General features: G+C 40.1%; 1 protein-coding gene across 2 annotated transcripts; it reads left to right on the forward strand.

Annotated features, from left to right (window-relative positions):
- Positions 1 to 8,680: 8,680 nt before the first annotated feature.
- lactb2 (lactamase, beta 2) lies at positions 8,681 to 17,106 on the forward strand. Of its 2 annotated transcripts, none has more exons than XM_020467027.2 (7): positions 8,681 to 9,001; positions 9,205 to 9,368; positions 9,526 to 9,649; positions 9,919 to 10,097; positions 10,412 to 10,560; positions 16,077 to 16,164; positions 16,268 to 17,106. In XM_020467027.2, the coding sequence occupies exons 1-7, from the start codon at positions 8,880 to 8,882 to the stop codon at positions 16,312 to 16,314; spliced, it is 873 nt and encodes a 290-aa protein (XP_020322616.1). In that variant the 5' UTR covers positions 8,681 to 8,879; the 3' UTR covers positions 16,315 to 17,106. The 2 variants fall into 2 exon arrangements, with proteins under 2 accessions (XP_020322616.1, XP_020322617.1); XM_020467028.2 differs by having other exon boundaries at positions 8,701 to 9,001; positions 9,205 to 9,332.
- Positions 17,107 to 17,556: the final 450 nt, after the last annotated feature.

Here is a 17,556-nt window from a genome sequence, read left to right on the forward strand (position 1 = left end):
GGTGAGATGTGCATTGCATGACGTGCAATTTTGTGCCGTTCCTATCAGAATAAATCTACATGACTGGTGCTACATGTTGGAGTTCCGTGTCGATGACTGATTGTACACAACGCAAGAAGAGTACTGTTACACTCTCCTGTCTGGTCTACCCAAGAAAGCCATAGGTCAACTGCAAAACATACAGTATGCTGCAGCACGGATACTGACCAAGACCAGACGGAGAGCACATATTACACCGGTTTTAAGGTCTCTGCACTGGCTGCCTGTGAGTTTTAGAATTCATTTAAGATTCTTCTATCAGTTTTTAAATCACTCCACGATTGTGCACCTCAATACATGTCAGACATGCTTTTAAGTTATATACACCCAGTAGGTCCCTCAGGTCCTCTGGCACTGGCCTTTTAACTATCCCAAAGCCTAGGACCAAGAGGCATTGAGAGGCCCCCATGCCCCCAGCCTCTGGAATACCCTGCCAGAGAACTTGAGGGGGGCCAAAACTGTGGACATATTTAAAAAGAGATCTTTTAACAGACCTGTCTGAAATGTGCTGTATAAATACAGCTTGATTTGATTTGAACCAAAGTACTGTAGGGTCATTCCATGAAAAGAGTGCCATTTAAGTTCCTTTGAATTTTACAAGGCCGTTATATTAAATGAAGTGCCCTTTAATAAAGACCACATGGATAATTCAATAATATGGTGAATCTTTTCCTTTAAAAAAAAACTATTCTAAAGAAAATTTAACATCTGATAGTCATATGTTAGTGTTAAAGCAGGTGAGCTGTTTCTACTCTTTTTGACAATCTTTTGGTGTTTTGTGGTGGAAAACTGAGCGGGTCGAGTATAATCGGTCAACCCTGTTACCCATAGATAGACAAATTGCCAACGCTGTTACGGTCAACCCTGTTACTTTATTTGACACTTAATAGCAAAGATTGTCTATTATATTGACAAGATATTCGAGTGACCGCTCTAACAATGGAAATACATGTCCTCAAATATGGAAGGCAGGCAGGAGGATGCGAGATCAGATGGGACCATTCTAGCTAATAAGAGGGCAGATACTCCTCTGAACAACAGGCCATAGAGATAGATAGAGGCCTCATATTTGTATCTGTGCAATTCTAGCATCTGTTACAACATGAGCAACATCTCAATTTTAAGTTGTCCATTTTCTTCTTCTTCATTGGCTGATTGCTTCCAACTCATAGGAATCCCCACCTAGTTGAATTCTTTAAAATGGTCCAATCCCTCAATGGCATTGTCCTTGCTAAAATAAATTATATCAATGATGAGTCCTCTATCTATTTCTATGACAACATGCACAACTCTGATATAAAGTTGCCAAAATGCCACATGCATCCACTTACAGTGCCTTGCGAAAGTTTTCGGCCCCCTTGAACTTTGCGACCTTTTGCCACATTTCAGGCTTCAAACATAAAGATATAAAACTGTATTTTTTTGTGAAGAATCAACAACAAGTGGGACACAATCATGAAGTGGAACGACATTTATTGGACATTTCAAACTTTTTTAACAAATCAAAAACTGAAAAATTGGGCGTGCAAAATTATTCAGCCCCTTTACTTTCAGTGCAGCAAACTCTCTCCAGAAGTTCAGTGAGGATCTCTGAATGATCCAATGTTGACCTAAATGACTAATGATGATAAATACAATCCACCTGTGTGTAATCAAGTCTCCGTATAAATGCACCTGCACTGTGATAGTCTCAGAGGTCCGTTAAAAGCGCAGAGAGCATCATGAAGAACAAGGAACACACCAGGCAGGTCCGAGATACTGTTGTGAAGAAGTTTAAAGCCGGATTTGGATACAAAAAGATTTCCCAAGCTTTAAACATCCCAAGGAGCACTGTGCAAGCGATAATATTGAAATGGAAGGAGTATCAGACCGCTGCAAATCTACCAAGACCTGGCCGTCCCTCTAAACTTTCAGCTCATACAAGGAGAAGACTGATCAGAGATGCAGCCAAGAGGCCCATGATCACTCTGGATGAACTGCAGAGATCTACAGCTGAGGTGGGAGACTCTGTCCATAGGACAACAATCAGTCGTATATTGCACAAATCTGGCCTTTATGGAAGAGTGGCAAGAAGAAAGCCATTTCTTAAAGATATCCATAACAAGTGTCGTTTAAAGTTTGCCACAAGCCACCTGGGAGACACACCAAACATGTGGAAGAAGGTGCTCTGGTCAGATGAAACCAAAATGGAACTTTTTGGCAACAATGCAAAACGTTATGTTTGGCGTAAAAGCAACACAGCTCATCACCCTGAACCAACCATCCCCACTGTCAAACATGGTGGTGGCAGCATCATGGTTTGGGCCTGCTTTTCTTCAGCAGGGACAGGGAAGATGGTTAAAATTGATGGGAAGATGGATGGAGCCAAATACAGGACCATTCTGGAAGAAAACCTGATGGAGTCTGCAAAAGACCTGAGACTGGGACGGAGATTTGTCTTCCAACAAGACAATGATCCAAAACGTAAAGCAAAATCTACAATGGAATGGTTCAAAAATAAACATATCCAGGTGTTAGAATGGCCAAGTCAAAGTCCAGACCTGAATCCAATCGAGAATCTGTGGAAAGAACTGAAAACTGCTGTTCACAAATGCTCTCCATCCAACCTCACTGAGCTCGAGCTGTTTTGCAAGGAGGAATGGGAAAAAATTTCAGTCTCTCGATGTGCAAAACTGATAGAGACATACCCCAAGCGACTTACAGCTGTAATTGCAGCAAAAGGTGGCGCTACAAAGTATTAACTTAAGGGGGCTGAATAATTTTGCACGCCCAATTTTTCAGTTTTTGATTTGTTAAAAAAGTTTGAAATATCCAATAAATGTCGTTCCACTTCATGATTGTGTCCCACTTGTTGTTGATTCTTCACAAAAAAATACAGGTTTATATCTTTATGTTTGAAGCCTGAAATGTGGCAAAAGGTCGCAAAGTTCAAGGGGGCCGAATACTTTCGCAAGGCACTGTATATCAGTGCACTCATAAAAACCTATTTAATTGAAAAGGTGTGCAATCACATTGGCATCATTTAACACATAACATAGGATAAATGTGACAAAAAAACACCACACATTTCTCTTGAGAAACAGTGTTCAGACCGACAGTCCAACCCCATGAAATAATCAACATATTTTATCAGATCAGATTGACCTCTCCCACTCAAAGGAGCGATCTACTATACAGGGACAACAGGTGGATTCATTGAACTGTACGGCGGGTATGAAGTGAATAAGAAAATGAATAAGAATAAGCAAATAAGAAAATGTCTGATAAATCAGGAGGCAATACAAACAGCAAATCAAGTTAAATGATTTCAGTACCAGTCAAAAGTTTGGACACACCTACTCAGTCAAGCCTTTTTCTTTATTTTGACTATTTTCTACATTGTAGAATAATCGTGGAGACATCAAAATTATGAAATAACGCATATGGAAACATGTAGTAACCCCCAAAAAGTGTTCAACAAATCAAAATATATTTTATATTTGAGATTCTTCAAAGTAGCCACCCTTTGCCTTGATGACAGCAGCTCTCTCTCTCTCTCTGTCAAGTATCAAAGGGAGGTTTTATTCCGTGTGGAAAATCAATACACTTGAATATGTTTTCACGAAGGGGCACAAAGGGGCTCATTGTCTCTCGGTGTGACTGGATTTAATGTATTCCTGCTGATGAAACTAATTAAGCAATATCTAGCTAGCCCTCCACTCTAGTGAAGAGCCAGGAGCAGTCAGACAGGAAAACATTGCGAATGCTAATGTGGTAGAGTAAGGCAAGCTAGGCAAACTGAGTCTGGCTACGTCCTAAATGGCACCCTATTCCCTACATAGTTCACTACTTCTGACCAGGCTCTCAGCTCCTTGTTATACACATCATATTGATTTTGGCTGGCAATATTGACCAGGGTAGGGGACAGATCAATAGGATCCTGCTCTTTCATTGCTGGTGTAAATTGTCAATCCCACTCTGTTATATAAATGTCTGCCTTTCAGGACTCTCACCTGTTTCCCCATATGACCTCTAGCGACAGAACTTAAAAGAACAACACGTAGACTTTCATCCCAAATGGCACCCTAATTCCTATACGTAGACTACAAGAAGCTCAATCAAATCCAATTTTATCTGTCACATACTTCGTAACCAACAGATGCAGACTAACTAACAGTGAAATGCTTACTCATTTCCAACAATGCAGAGTGAAAGATAAATAAAAAAAAATGAAACAGTGACACGAGAAGTAACTAACTATACAGTGAATAATGAATAACAATAACTAGTAAAAAATAACATGCCTACAGTGCCTTGCGAAAGTATTCGGCCCCCTTGAACTTTGCAACCTTTTGCCACATTTCAGGCTTCAAACATAAAGATATAAAACTGTATTTTTTTGTGAAGAATCAACAACAAGTGGGACACAATCATGAAGTGGAACGGGCGTGCAAAATTATTCAGCCCCCTTAAGTTAATACTTTGTAGCGCCACATTTTGCTGCGATTACAGCTGTAAGTCGCTTGGGGTATGTCTCTATCAGTTTTGCACTTCGAGAGACTGACATTTTTTCCCATTCCTCCTTGCAAAACAGCTCGAGCTCAGTGAGGTTGGATGGAGAGCATTTGTGAACAGCAGTTTTCAGTTCTTTCCACAGATTCTCGATTGGATTCAGGTCTGGACTTTGACTTGGCCATTCTAACACCTGGATATGTTTATTTTTGAACCATTCCATTGTAGATTTTGCTTTATGTTTTGGATCATTGTCTTGTTGGAAGACAAATCTCCGTCCCAGTCTCAGGTCTTTTGCAGACTCCATCAGGTTTTCTTCCAGAATGGTCCTGTATTTGGCTCCATCCATCTTCCCATCAATTTTAACCATCTTCCCTGTCCCTGCTGAAGAAAAGCAGGCCCAAACCATGATGCTGCCACCACCATGTTTGACAGTGGGGATGGTGTGTTCAGGGTGATGAGCTGTGTTGCTTTTACGCCAAACATAACGTTTTGCATTGTTGCCAAAAAGTTCAATTTTGGTTTCATCTTACCAGAGCACCTTCTTCCACATGTTTGGTGTGTCTCCCAGGTGGCTTGTGGCAAACTTTAAACAACACTTTTTATGGATATCTTTAAGAAATGGCTTTCTTCTTGCCACTCTTCCATAAAGGCCAGATTTGTGCAATATACGACTGATTGTTGTCCTATGGACAGAGTCTCCCACCTCAGCTGTAGATCTCTGCAGTTCATCCAGAGTGATCATGGGCCTCTTGGCTGCATCTCTGATCAGTCTTCTCCTTGTATGAGCTGAAGGTTTAGAGGGACGGCCAGGTCTTGGTAGATTTGCAGTGGTCTGATACTCCTTCCATTTCAATATTATCGCTTGCACAGTGCTCCTTGGGATGTTTAAAGCTTGGGAAATCTTTTTGTATCCAAATCCGGCTTTAAACTTCTTCACAACAGTATCTCGGACCTGCCTGGTGTGTTACTTGTTCTTCATGATGCTCTCTGCGCTTTTAACGGACCTCTGAGACTATCACAGTGCAGGTGCATTTATACGGAGACTTGATTACACACAGGTGGATTGTATTTATCATCATTAGTCATTTAGGTCAACATTGGATCATTCAGAGATCCTCACTGAACTTCTGGAGAGAGTTTGCTGCCCTGAAAGTAAAGGGGCTGAATAATTTTGCACGCCCAATTTTTCAGTTTTTGATTTGTTAAAAAAGTTTGAAATATCCAATAAATGTCGTTCCACTTCATGATTGTGTCCCACTTGTTGTTGATTCTTCACAAAAAAATACAGTTTTATATCTTTATGTTTGAAGCCTGAAATGTGGCAAAAGGTCGCAAAGTTCAAGGGGGCCGAATACTTTCGCAGGGCACTGTAGTCAGTGCAAGAGAGTTAGTGCAAAAAAGGGTCAATGCAGGTAGTCTGGGTAGCCATTTGATTAGCTATTTAGAGGTCTTGTTTAGCAGTCTAATGCCTTGGGTGTAGAATCTGTTCAGGGTCCTGTTGGTTCCAGACTTGGTGCACTGATACCGCTTGTCGTGCGGTTGCAGAGAAAACAGTCTATGGCTTGGTTGGCTGAAGTCTTAGACCATTTTTTGGGTCTTCCTCTGACACTGCCTGGTATATTGTAGTGGTCCTGGATGGCAGGGAGCTCGGCCCCAGTGATCACCACCCTCTGTAGCATCTTGCGGTCTGGTGCCTTGAAGTTTCCTTACCAAGTGGTGATGCAGCCAGTCAAGATCCTCTCAATGGTGCAGCTGTAGACCTTTTTGAGGATCTGAGGGCCCATGTCAAACATTTTCATCCTCCTGAGGGGGAAGAAGCGTTGTAGTGCCCTCTTCACAACTGTGTGGGTGTGTGTGGACCATGTTAATTCCTTAGTGATGTGGACACAGAGGAACCCGTCGATGTTTCATCACAGCAAGAGGAAGGATAGTAACAAGTCAAGCATCCTTCATTGGTGGTGACATCATACAAGGCAGTCAAAGGTTTGTCAGGGGACAGAACATGTTGATACATTTCAAGAAGGGTTTATGCAGACGCAAAGAAAATGTTATCACAACTTTGACTTGAAGAGTCCTTCACTGCACTCAGGGCTCATGCATACATCATTGCTTGTGTCTCATTTGAATGGACTCGGGACTGACAGGGTTAGGTTTAGGGGTGTAATGAACGGTGAGATATTGCTTGAATACAAGGATTCTGAATGATGAAACTAGTAAACAGCAGATATATGGAGTACAGTCAGAATAGTATAAGAAATACATAGGCGAAGTAGAGACTGTATTTGGATAATAATACTTTGATAACAACACAAGCAAAGTGGGATATTCAAGAGATAATTGTGACTCGGGCATCCTCACAACTGCTCCCATAAAATATTAGTGGGTGTATATTGCAGTGATTTGTTGAAGGACAGTTGAGAGATTACACATCAGGCATCTACCCTAAAATGTCTGTTATCTATAATCCATATTTAAACTCTCATCCTGCTACACCTGCTTAGTCATACATTATTAAGGCAACGTGTCTTCGGTCCAATGAGCTGGTTTCTCTCCCTCTGTCTCTCTCCTTCTCTCTCTCTCCCAGTCTCTCTCTCCATTTAAACCATTGGTAAATTAAGTTTCTAAATGGGAGACGTAATTACGCAACGTTTTTGAGCATTTTCAATAATAAATTATGATAAAATTAGTGCCGTTATATTCCTTATTTTTATGAATTATGAAGGGTTCTGTGATGTTTTTAAATGGAAGAAATAGTTCATGTCTGAATAGCACTATGGTTCAGTAAGCCTATAACAAGGGCACTATGATGGATTTGTGAAATAAAACGCTTTAACCAAAGGATTCTTCAAACATCCTCAAACTTCTCTCATTTTCCCTTATCCTCTACGACCCCATTCATATTTCACCAAAATTCACACAGAACAATTTATTGTGATTAGGCATGTAAATAAAAATGAGATTTCTACATTTCTTTCTCCATTCTTTCTCCTGGTCATTTACATTTATATTGAATTAGCAGCAGTGGAGAAAGAGTGAGGTGCAGAGGGAAGGAAAGCAGAGTGATTATAATGTGAGATTACAGACAGATTGCACAGCCATTATGTTGCGTAATTACAGAGGGAGAGAAGAGAAGAAAAGGGCCCTGATACCCAGATGGCAGGATCCATTTCATTTAGAAAAGGTCTCTGCTACCTCTCAACGCTCCTGTAAATATTATATAGACCAAGCAGCCATTTTTATAGGTCACAATTTATGAGAGACAAATATCAAACACAGCATTCAGTGGGATGGGTTGTGTTATGGGTGTAGTTGGACCCATTGTACGATTTACAGCTGCATCCTATGTCAGTTTTATGGGTTAATTTGACTGTATTGATCTCTTGTAATGCATGTACTATTACTCATGAAGCACTTAGGGGGGTAATAGAATGAATAAAATAAATATCACGCAGCTTTATTTAAGATCATGTTGTCCCTTATATTCTATATAATGACAATACAGCCAATGCATAGGAACTGCAAAGTCAAAACAAATTAAATGAGTTGGTGTTAAATCGTGTAATAAATGACATGTAGAAATGTGTGAAGGTCTATTACATTTATGCCGATGACAGCAGACAAAAATCATTTAGCTTTACTTACTATAAATAATTTAAGTCAATACACTTACAGAGGCTAAACAAACCCAAGGTGATATTTAAGCTGGAAAGAAACAAACGCTCACACAAACATGACGTATAGTTGTTTTCAACAGTTTGTGCTGAAAACGGTCGTTCTTGTTTTTTTCTACAGAGAAATGTGCAAATGTGTTTATCATAAATCGTAATTATCTTATTATCCTGTCACACTTTATCTACAACATACTGATATAGTCAATTGATTAACCATGTATCTCTGAAGAAGATTTGACAATGGCTCTACCTATTGACCTAGCTCAGTTACTACCATCTCGTGCTTGTGACTGTCATTGCCATCTATATATCTATATATATTTATATATATATATAAAATTATTTTTTTGGGGGGGGTGCGTATTTACGATGTACTATAATTATTATGAAATGATATGCAATCGTTTTGTAGTTTGAGGCTACATTGTTATGACTTTTAGCAAACAGTTTTATTTGGATAATGAGGCTTTTATTTTGAAACGAGGTGAGGTGCCACGTCACACAGGAAGTAATCCTCCACTCCAGGTCAATGTTTATTTACATCGGAGAGGTGAAGTTCAAAGCTAATTTACAACTTCAGCGTCTTGGACTACAGTTTTTATTTTCACATTGCACGGGGCTTTTAGTTACTAACATCAGCACAATTGATATACGTACCTGATTGCGTCGTGAACCATGAGTGCAATACTCCCTCGTATCGAGCAGCTATCTTCCAGAGTTGTGCGAATCCTGGGATGCAACCCTGGTCCAATGACACTACAAGGAACCAATACGTATTTAGTTGGAACGGGGAAAAGGTATTTTCGTTTTGTGGAAATGTATTCCACACCTGTACTAGCCTCGCATTTCCCCTCTTGGACAGCATTGCTCCATGCGTGCCTATCCATTTTCAGTTGAAGGTCTAATGTAGTACAATTTTATTGAAAGAGTGTTATGGATATGGAAACTACACAAAAGTATCAAACTGCATGAATTAAATTAAGACCATTCTTGTTTTAAGGCGAGTGTTGATAGACACAGGAGAGCCTGCCGTCCCTGAGTACATCAGCAGTCTCCAACAAGCCTTGAGCCAGTTCAACACTGCCATCCAGGAGATCATTGTCACCCATTGGCATCACGACCATACAGGTGGGGTGATCGACATCTGCAGAGACATTACTGGAAGTGAGTGACACCTGACGATAGTAACTATCTCATTTTGTCAGCCACAGATTGACAGCTTCAGAGGCCTTTTAGATCTGGTCCAGGGCGTTATGTGCTTTTTGTTGACGCTGACTCAGAAAGCCACACATCGCTTGTGTGCTTTTATTTCTCCACCCAGGTTCTGAGTTACAAGTAAGTAAACTCCCTCGCTCTCCCCCAACTGACGAAAGAATAGGACCAAGTAAGACGTACACTTACCTGAAACATGGAGACGTCATAGAAACTGAGGGGGCCACACTGAAGTAAGTGTAACGTTACTGTGTAAATAGTGTAGTGCTAGTGTTTGACTTGGGCAGCAGCTCACCGGAGCTGAGTACCGGCACCACCATTCTACTGCTTGAGCTCCTGCACCTCTTATAGAATGTTGGCTCAGAAGTATTGTGAAGCTCCTGCACCTAAATATAAACAGTCCCGGCACTTATTTCAGTCCAAGTCAAGCACTGTGAAGTGCATAAGCTTTATTATGGCTCTATGTATAACTGTGGGTGTGTGCATTTGTGTGCGCGCGCAGAGTCCTGTTCACCCCAGGACACACAGATGACCACATGGCCCTTGTTTTGGAGGAAGAGAAGGCCATCTTCTCAGGAGACTGTATTTTGGGGGAGGGAACGGCCGTGTTTGAAGATCTCTATGACTATATGAAATCTCTGCAAATTCTGCTGGACTCACAGGCTGACCTAATATACCCAGGTTTGTTTATTGAGCTCTAAAACACTTCTTAAAACTCATGGGAATGCGTCCCAAATGGCACCTTATTCCCTATTTAGTGCAGTAATTTTGTCCATATGCCCTGGTAGTGCACTAAATAGTGAATAGGGTGCCAATTGGGACATAGAGTGTGTCATTAAGTGGACAAAAATATATAGATCTTTGAAGCCACATGGCATCATGATTTGAGAGGCTCTTCTCCAGATTACTAGTTTACATTTACAGCTATGTCAGCTATGCATAGGACTTGATACAAAAACATCTACGTTACTTTCTTCCCAAACTAATTTCTTTAGGTCATGGACCTGTGGTTCAAGACGCTGGTTCTAAGATCCAGCATTACATCAGCCATAGAAACCTCAGAGAGCAACAGATCTTCAGTGTCCTCCAGGCAGCCGGAGGGAACACATTTTCATCTATGGAACTGGTCAAAGTCGTCTACAAGGTTTGTACATTACAACTTAAAGTTAGGGGCCCGGTTGCATAGAACATCTTAAGTGTTTCCCTTAATACCTTAAGGAATAATTTCCCTTTATCTAAGGGAATTGTTCAAGGGCGTTGCATAGAGCCCCTCAAATATTTCCTTTAAGTAAGGGCATTCTTAAGGGGTTTTACAGGAGTTTGAAGACATGTATGGCAGAAAGAGTATCTGGTTACCATGGAAATGGCATGATTCACTGACTCGTTTTGTGAGATAACAAAATAGGACTTCTGCAATCAAGACAGGATAACCAAATTGCTTCAGAAGATTGTAAACCACATTTATTGAAGTTACTTTTTTCTAAACTTGTTTATATTACTTTCTAGTACGTCAAGCTAGCTTATAGAGTAGCTATAGCTACAATGGTTGCTCCACTAAAAGTTTTGTAGTTTAGTACGGTACCCTGCGTCACTACTTCATTGCTTCAGACCAGCGCAAGGGGGAGTTAGAGCACTGGTTATGCTTTTGGATCTAAAGGCGCTAATGTGTGTCTAACTGACAATGAATGGGCTACATAAACCTAAATAGAAACTGATAATTGTGCACGACTTCAGTATCACTTACTAAAACTGTTGTTACACTAAGGTTTTTATTCTAAGAGAAGCTTAGACTACAATTAGGGTGTGGAAATGTTAGGATTACTTTGCTCTTACTGTAGTACTGTAGCCTAAAGTCACGTTGTACAGCGCCCGAGTGGGGCAGCGGTCTAAGACACTGCATCGCAGTGCAAACTGATGCTGGTTCAATACCTGTGTCGGCCGCGACTGGGAGACCCATGAGGTGATGGTAGGCTTTTGATTTCTCTCCCTCTAAAAACAGAAATAAATCATTCTAAATAACAAACTGGCTTTATTTACAAATTAGTAACAATGTCTCACCCCATGTTCAAGAATGGCCATTTTCTCGCTCACTTTACGTTATTTGAAAAAATATATATATATTTTTTTATTTTTAAAACAAAGCAATTATTATTATTATTAAATTATTTAGATTGAATGAGATATTCTCACAGATATATTATTAACCCTGTATTTCACAAGCGTAGCATGCTGTGAATACTGCAAACGTTTCTAGCAGGACAATATATACTATCCACAGAGATATAGGTAGGCGCACAAGGTTCAAGGCATGAGAGCAGGAGGCACGGGACGGGCCACAGAGCAGCGCACAGAAGACAGACCTAGTCCATGGGGGAGGGGGGTTGAACCCCAATCTGCACCACAGGGTAGCACAGAGCAACACTTTAAGGGGCATTGCATTAATAATGGCGCTGACTAGGGAAATGTTCCCGCTGTTCTTAGTGCCTGTCTGCACTGTTCAAACTAAAACAACGTAACTAATAATGGTGCAAAAAATGGCCCTTTAGATATGAATTGGGTGGGCAGATATTATTAAATATTAAAGCATTAGATCTCTCACTAAAGGCGTCAGTCAAAAGTTATTCTTAAATCCGAACTGGATTTAACGAAAAATTACATAAAAAGCGCACATTTGTAAATCCCAAACTCTAAAAGTAATTGGAAAGGTAGATACTAATTAATTGGGACATTGTGGCTTTTGGTTTCTCCAGAAATAAATAATTCAAAAAAACAAACTGGCTTTATTTACAAATTAGTGAGAATGTCTCACCCCATGTTCAAAAATTGCCTTTTTCTCACTCACTCTAGGTTAAATGAAAACCAAATCCTCTCTAAAAATACCTTAACTTTTTCAACAAAGCGATTATTATTATTATTATTATTAATTAATTTAGAATTGTATAAAAGACCCTTAGATATTCTCAGATATTCTCACAGATTTTAACAAAAAATGCCCCGTAGATATTTATTTAGAATCCTCCAATCCCGCTGATCCTCAACACTGGGGCCCCACAAGGGTGCGTTCTGAGCCCTCTCCTGTACTCCCTGTTCACCCACGACTGCGTGGCCCATGCACGCATCCAACTCAATCATCAAGTTTGCAGACGACACTACAGTGGTAGGCTTGATTACCAACAACGACGAGACGGCCTACAGGGAGGAGGTGAGGGCCCTCGGAGTGTGGTGTCAGGAAAATAACCTCACACTCAACGTCAACAAAACAAAGTAGATGATCGTGGACTTCAGGAAACAGCAGAGGGAGCACCCCCCTATCCACATCGACCGGACAGTAGTGGAGAGGGTAGTAAGTTTTAAGTTTCTTGGCGTACACATCATGGACAAACTGAATTGGTCCACCCACACAGACAGCGTTGTGAAGAAGACGCAGCGCCTCTTCAACCTCAGGAGGCTGAAGAAATTTGGCTTGTCACCAAAAGCACTCACAAACTTTTACAGATGCACAATCGAGAGCATCCTGTCGGACTGTATCAATCCCTGGTACGGCAACTGCTCCGCCCACAACCATAAGGCTCTCCAGAGGGTAGTGAGGTCTGCACAACACATCACCGGGGGCAAACTACCTGCCCTCCAGGACACCTACGCCACTCGATGTCACAGGAAGGCCATAAAGACCATCAAGGACAACAACCACCCGAGCCACTGTCTGTTCACCTCTCTATCATCCAGAAGGCGAGGTCAGTACAGGTGCATCAAAGCAGGGACCGAGAGACTGAAAAACAGCTTCTATCTCAAGGCCATCAGATTGTTAAACAGCCACCACTAGCATTGAGTGGCTGCTGCCAACATACTGACTCAACTCCAGCCACTTTAATATTGTAAAAATGTATGTACATTTTTTTATCACTAGCCACTTTAAACAATGCCACTTAATATGTTTACATACCCTACATTACTCATCTCATATGTATATACTGTACTCGATACCATCTACTGCATCTTGCCTATGCCGTTCTGTACCATCACTCATTCATATATCTTTATGTACATATTCTTCATCCCTTTACACTTGTGTGTATAAGGCAGTTGTTGTGAAATTGTTAGGTTCGATTACTCGTTGGTTGTTACTGCATTGTCGGAACTAGAAGCACAAGCATCAACATCTGCTAACCATGTGTATGTGACAAATAAAATGTTATTTTATTTTCAAAATGCAATTATTGGCGTAGAGTCACGTCATTGAAAAAAATATTTTTCGATATACTGTAGGCCTACCGTAGGCAAAATGAGTCTCACTAGTGTTGAGTAATGTGCTGTTAAAAGTGGTGTAGGTCTTATTTATTTAAAGAGAATTTTCAAGTTCGAAGCAATAGGATTTGAAGCAATAACTATTTCAGCATCGTTTTGCGCTGCTCTGAGACAAGCATGGGGACTGGTCTCGATAAATCAATGCAATTTTTAATTTTCACTGAATCTCTGTTTGATTATTGGGTTACACTGCAATTATGGTGTGGAAATGTTATGCCCCTTAGATATTAGTTTAGAATCCTCCAATCCTCTTATGCTGTAGCCTACTCCTGACCGTCACGTTTTACAGTGCCATATTTTCCGTTCCATCCTAACGGAAACCCTGAGGGTTTCGTTGTTCGTTTTTCTTGGAATAGAAACACCATAATATTAATCAAATTAATTAAGCTACATTTCTTAAAATCAGTCCCTTATCCTATGTTCTTACAAAAAAGGTTTTAAATTCTCTCGTAATGCTAATATATATGGAAGACTATCAAATGCTTCTCAAAGATGCCCTCTGGTAGTCAAACTAGCACTAACTTGCATTAATGTTAAAAATGTTAAATAATGTGCCATAGAATTCTGCTACAGTCCGGAAGGTGTGCTGCAGTATGACACAACTTTTAAAGGAGGAACCACTGTAACTAGCCAGCTATCTTTATAGCCACGGATTGTGCATCTTCCATCGTTTAGCTAAGTAGATAGCTTTTTGATGTTCAAACTTTTGTAACCAGAGCAGATGAAAGCAACATCCACAAGTGCTGTTTACATTGATATCCATACTGAATGAAGCAGTTAAGGGACTTCGTGGGGACCATAACTTTTTCACTTAATTTAAGGGGGAAATTCACCTTAAAATGTTTTGTGCAACTGACTTAACTTTAAGGGGAAACTTTCCCCTTAAAGGTAACTTAAGGTGTTTTATGCAACCAGGTCCTGAACCTCCTTTGGTTACATTTGGTAAAATTCCTTGGTAACATAAGGTTGATATACGGTATGTGTAGATGCTGACCAAATAATGTTACATCATTCAAAGCCTACTAACACTGCTTTGCCTATAGAATTATATGGGTTGCACATTGGGTCACCATTTTGTTTTGAATGTTTGTTTTAGGACTGATGAAGATTTAATCAAAAGTGCATTACTGTGACTTGAAAACATGATGACATTTCTAAAGAAGGCAAATAATTAATAGGAAAACCTAGATGCAGTATAATGTTAGCTACAGTAGCTAGCTAAGATTGAGGGGAGATCTCCAGATTTTATCTAGCTAATGTTAGCATTGCTAGCTATTTTTGAGTGCTATTTTTGCTAGTCATTTTACTGTGGCTTCGTCTACATATCTACCTCAAGTACCTCATACCTCTGCACATTGATCTGGTGCAGTTACTCCCTGTATATAGTTTCATGTTTTGTGTGGACACCAGGTAGATTAGCTGCACATTTTTGCAACAGCAAATGAGGATCCTAATAAAATACCAAATACTGTTTGTGTATTTTATTTTATTCCTTGTGTTAGTTACTAGTTTTGTATATAGTTTTTTAAACTCTGCATCGTTGGGAAAGTTTCGTAAGCAATAATTTCACTATAAAGTCTACACCAGTTGTATTCGGGGCATGTGATGGAAATAAAATTTGATTTGACGAACTTTGTTACTGTCCAGTTACCGACTGGACCTGATTGGTCCGTCCTCTGTTCATTTAATGTGTGTGAGGTGATGAGAACTACGCAAGCTGAATTATCCGTGTCAGCCAATTGACACTCAATAAAACATATAGCTTATGTCCAGCTGAAACTGGTTCCGGCTGCTCCATTCACGTGTGCCTGCTTTTAAATGTTAATATCACACAGTGAACACCTAAGCCTAACAGGCCCATGCATGCAATGTCCTGATGCATTTGGTGCTCAAATCTCTGACAGCTGAACCATGAGATGGACAATTATTGTTTTAGGAAAGTAAAAACCATTAAAACAATAGGCTACAAGGTTTTGAATATGCTACACATTGTGTAATTTGTTATAGGTCGTTTTTAAGGACCCGTAACTGTGGATCATTTGGGCAACATCGCTTGTTTGTTGATGGTGCTGGCAGCGCCCGGTGGGTTTATTTTTCGCTCTTTTTACTCTCGGATCTGCATTGGTATCTTGGATTCGAACAAGCACGGATCTGCTTTGGTATGTTTTTTCAAGGGGCCTTTTCGGAACGGGTCTGACTGTCTTATGGTCTCAGTTTAAAAATATATATAATTTATGCATATCGGGTCGGGTGGGAAAACCTCAGAACGGTTCCAACTTTTTGCACCCTTGAAAACCTCTACCATGAATAATCTACTTTGTAACCCATTTTTTTAAATGTACTTTTCTGGAAAAGGAGACACCTGAACATCTGCATAGAGCAGCAGAGGTGAACCTTGTGCATCACCTAAAGAAACTGGAGAAGGAGGGGAAGATAACTGTTGGTATGTCTTAATTTCACTTACATTACATTATGTTACACCATTCGGTTAATGTATTACCATTTTCCAGTTGTTAACATTTTTTCATTTCCTATGTTTCTTTCAGCTAGTGATGATTCTTCTCACACCAACAAATGGAAAAGTAATTTGTGATCAATGATTTAATCCGATTTATCTGTTGAAAAATTACATCCCTAACAAAGGACACATGTAATCTTGGATTCAAATTATTCACATTTCCCTGTCCCACACACAATTGAGCTTGTTTGACAAGTTTGACAAGTAAAAAGTACTTGCAAGAATCTTACTTTGTAATGCTTTATAGAACTGCAATTATTTAATGTCTGTACTTTATTTCTTAAGACAGCTAAAGGGGTGTTAAAATGTGGCACATCAATATAGGGAGCTGCAAATGCACTGGTGGGTACCCCTAATTTATACCCATCATTCATCGACAGATAGCCTCAAGGTTCAAGGGTTAGGCCAGTAACCGAAATGTTGCTGGTTTGAAATCCCAGAGCCAACAAGGTAAGAAATCTTGCTGTGCCCTTGAGCAAGGCACTTAATCCCAATTGCTAGTTTGGTGACCCTAGCCGTGACCCCAATTCCTGCAGCAGCTCAGGGGGAGTTGGGATATGCAAGAAACACATTTCCATTACAAACTTATACATGTGTGTAACAGGACAAATATAAGCAGCCCCACAAGTATTGTTATTATTGCTAATATGCTGATCTTGGACATTTGGGCATTATGAGTTGTACTACTTTCAGAATGTTACTGTGGACAGCTTAACTCTGATAAACTAAGATGAAGCACATTTAAACCCTGTGAAGTGATCTTATTGTTCCTTTCTATTGAGAAACCCAGATCAAACTGTATGAATCTATAATGTAAAATGTACAGATGCCTTCTAATAAATACATTGTTTTTCAATATAGAACAAACCGGTACTCAAAGTTATCATTCATATCATTCACTGCCTTTGCAATAATATACACAAAGAAATATTTTGGGACAATGATCAATGCTAATACCAAAGCCACTGATTCATACCTTGCCAAGGCTTTCGACTCTGTCAATCACCACATTCTTATTGGCAGACTCGACAGCCTTGGTTTCTCAAATGATTGCCTCACCTGGTTTACCAACTACTTCTCTGATAGAGTTCAGTGTGTCAAATTGGAGGGCCTGTTGTCCGTACCTCTGGCAGTCTCTATGGGGGTTCTCCCTAGAGTTAAATTCTTGGGCAGACTCTCTTCTCTGTATACATCAATGATGTCGCTCTTGCTGCTGGTGATTCTCTGATCCACCTCTACACAAATGACACCATTCTGTATACTTCTGGCCCCTCTTTGGACACTGTGTTAACTAACCTCCAGATGAGCTTCAATGCC

Source organism: Oncorhynchus kisutch, linkage group LG30, assembly GCF_002021735.2.
Source record: "Oncorhynchus kisutch isolate 150728-3 linkage group LG30, Okis_V2, whole genome shotgun sequence".
Taxonomy (NCBI): domain Eukaryota; kingdom Metazoa; phylum Chordata; class Actinopteri; order Salmoniformes; family Salmonidae; genus Oncorhynchus; species Oncorhynchus kisutch.

What these genes read in the sequence shown, in the direction of transcription:
- lactb2 (XM_020467027.2), top strand. Translation starts at nt 8,880, where the DNA reads ATGAGTGCAATACTCCCTCGTATCGAGCAGCTATCTTCCAGAGTTGTG. An exon ending in ACTGAGGGGGCCACACTGAA is followed by an intron (nt 9,650 to 9,918) that starts GTAAGTGTAACG and finishes GTGCGCGCGCAG; the next exon opens with AGTCCTGTTCACCCCAGGAC. An exon ending in GGAGGGGAAGATAACTGTTG is followed by an intron (nt 16,165 to 16,267) that starts GTATGTCTTAAT and finishes TGTTTCTTTCAG; the next exon opens with CTAGTGATGATTCTTCTCAC.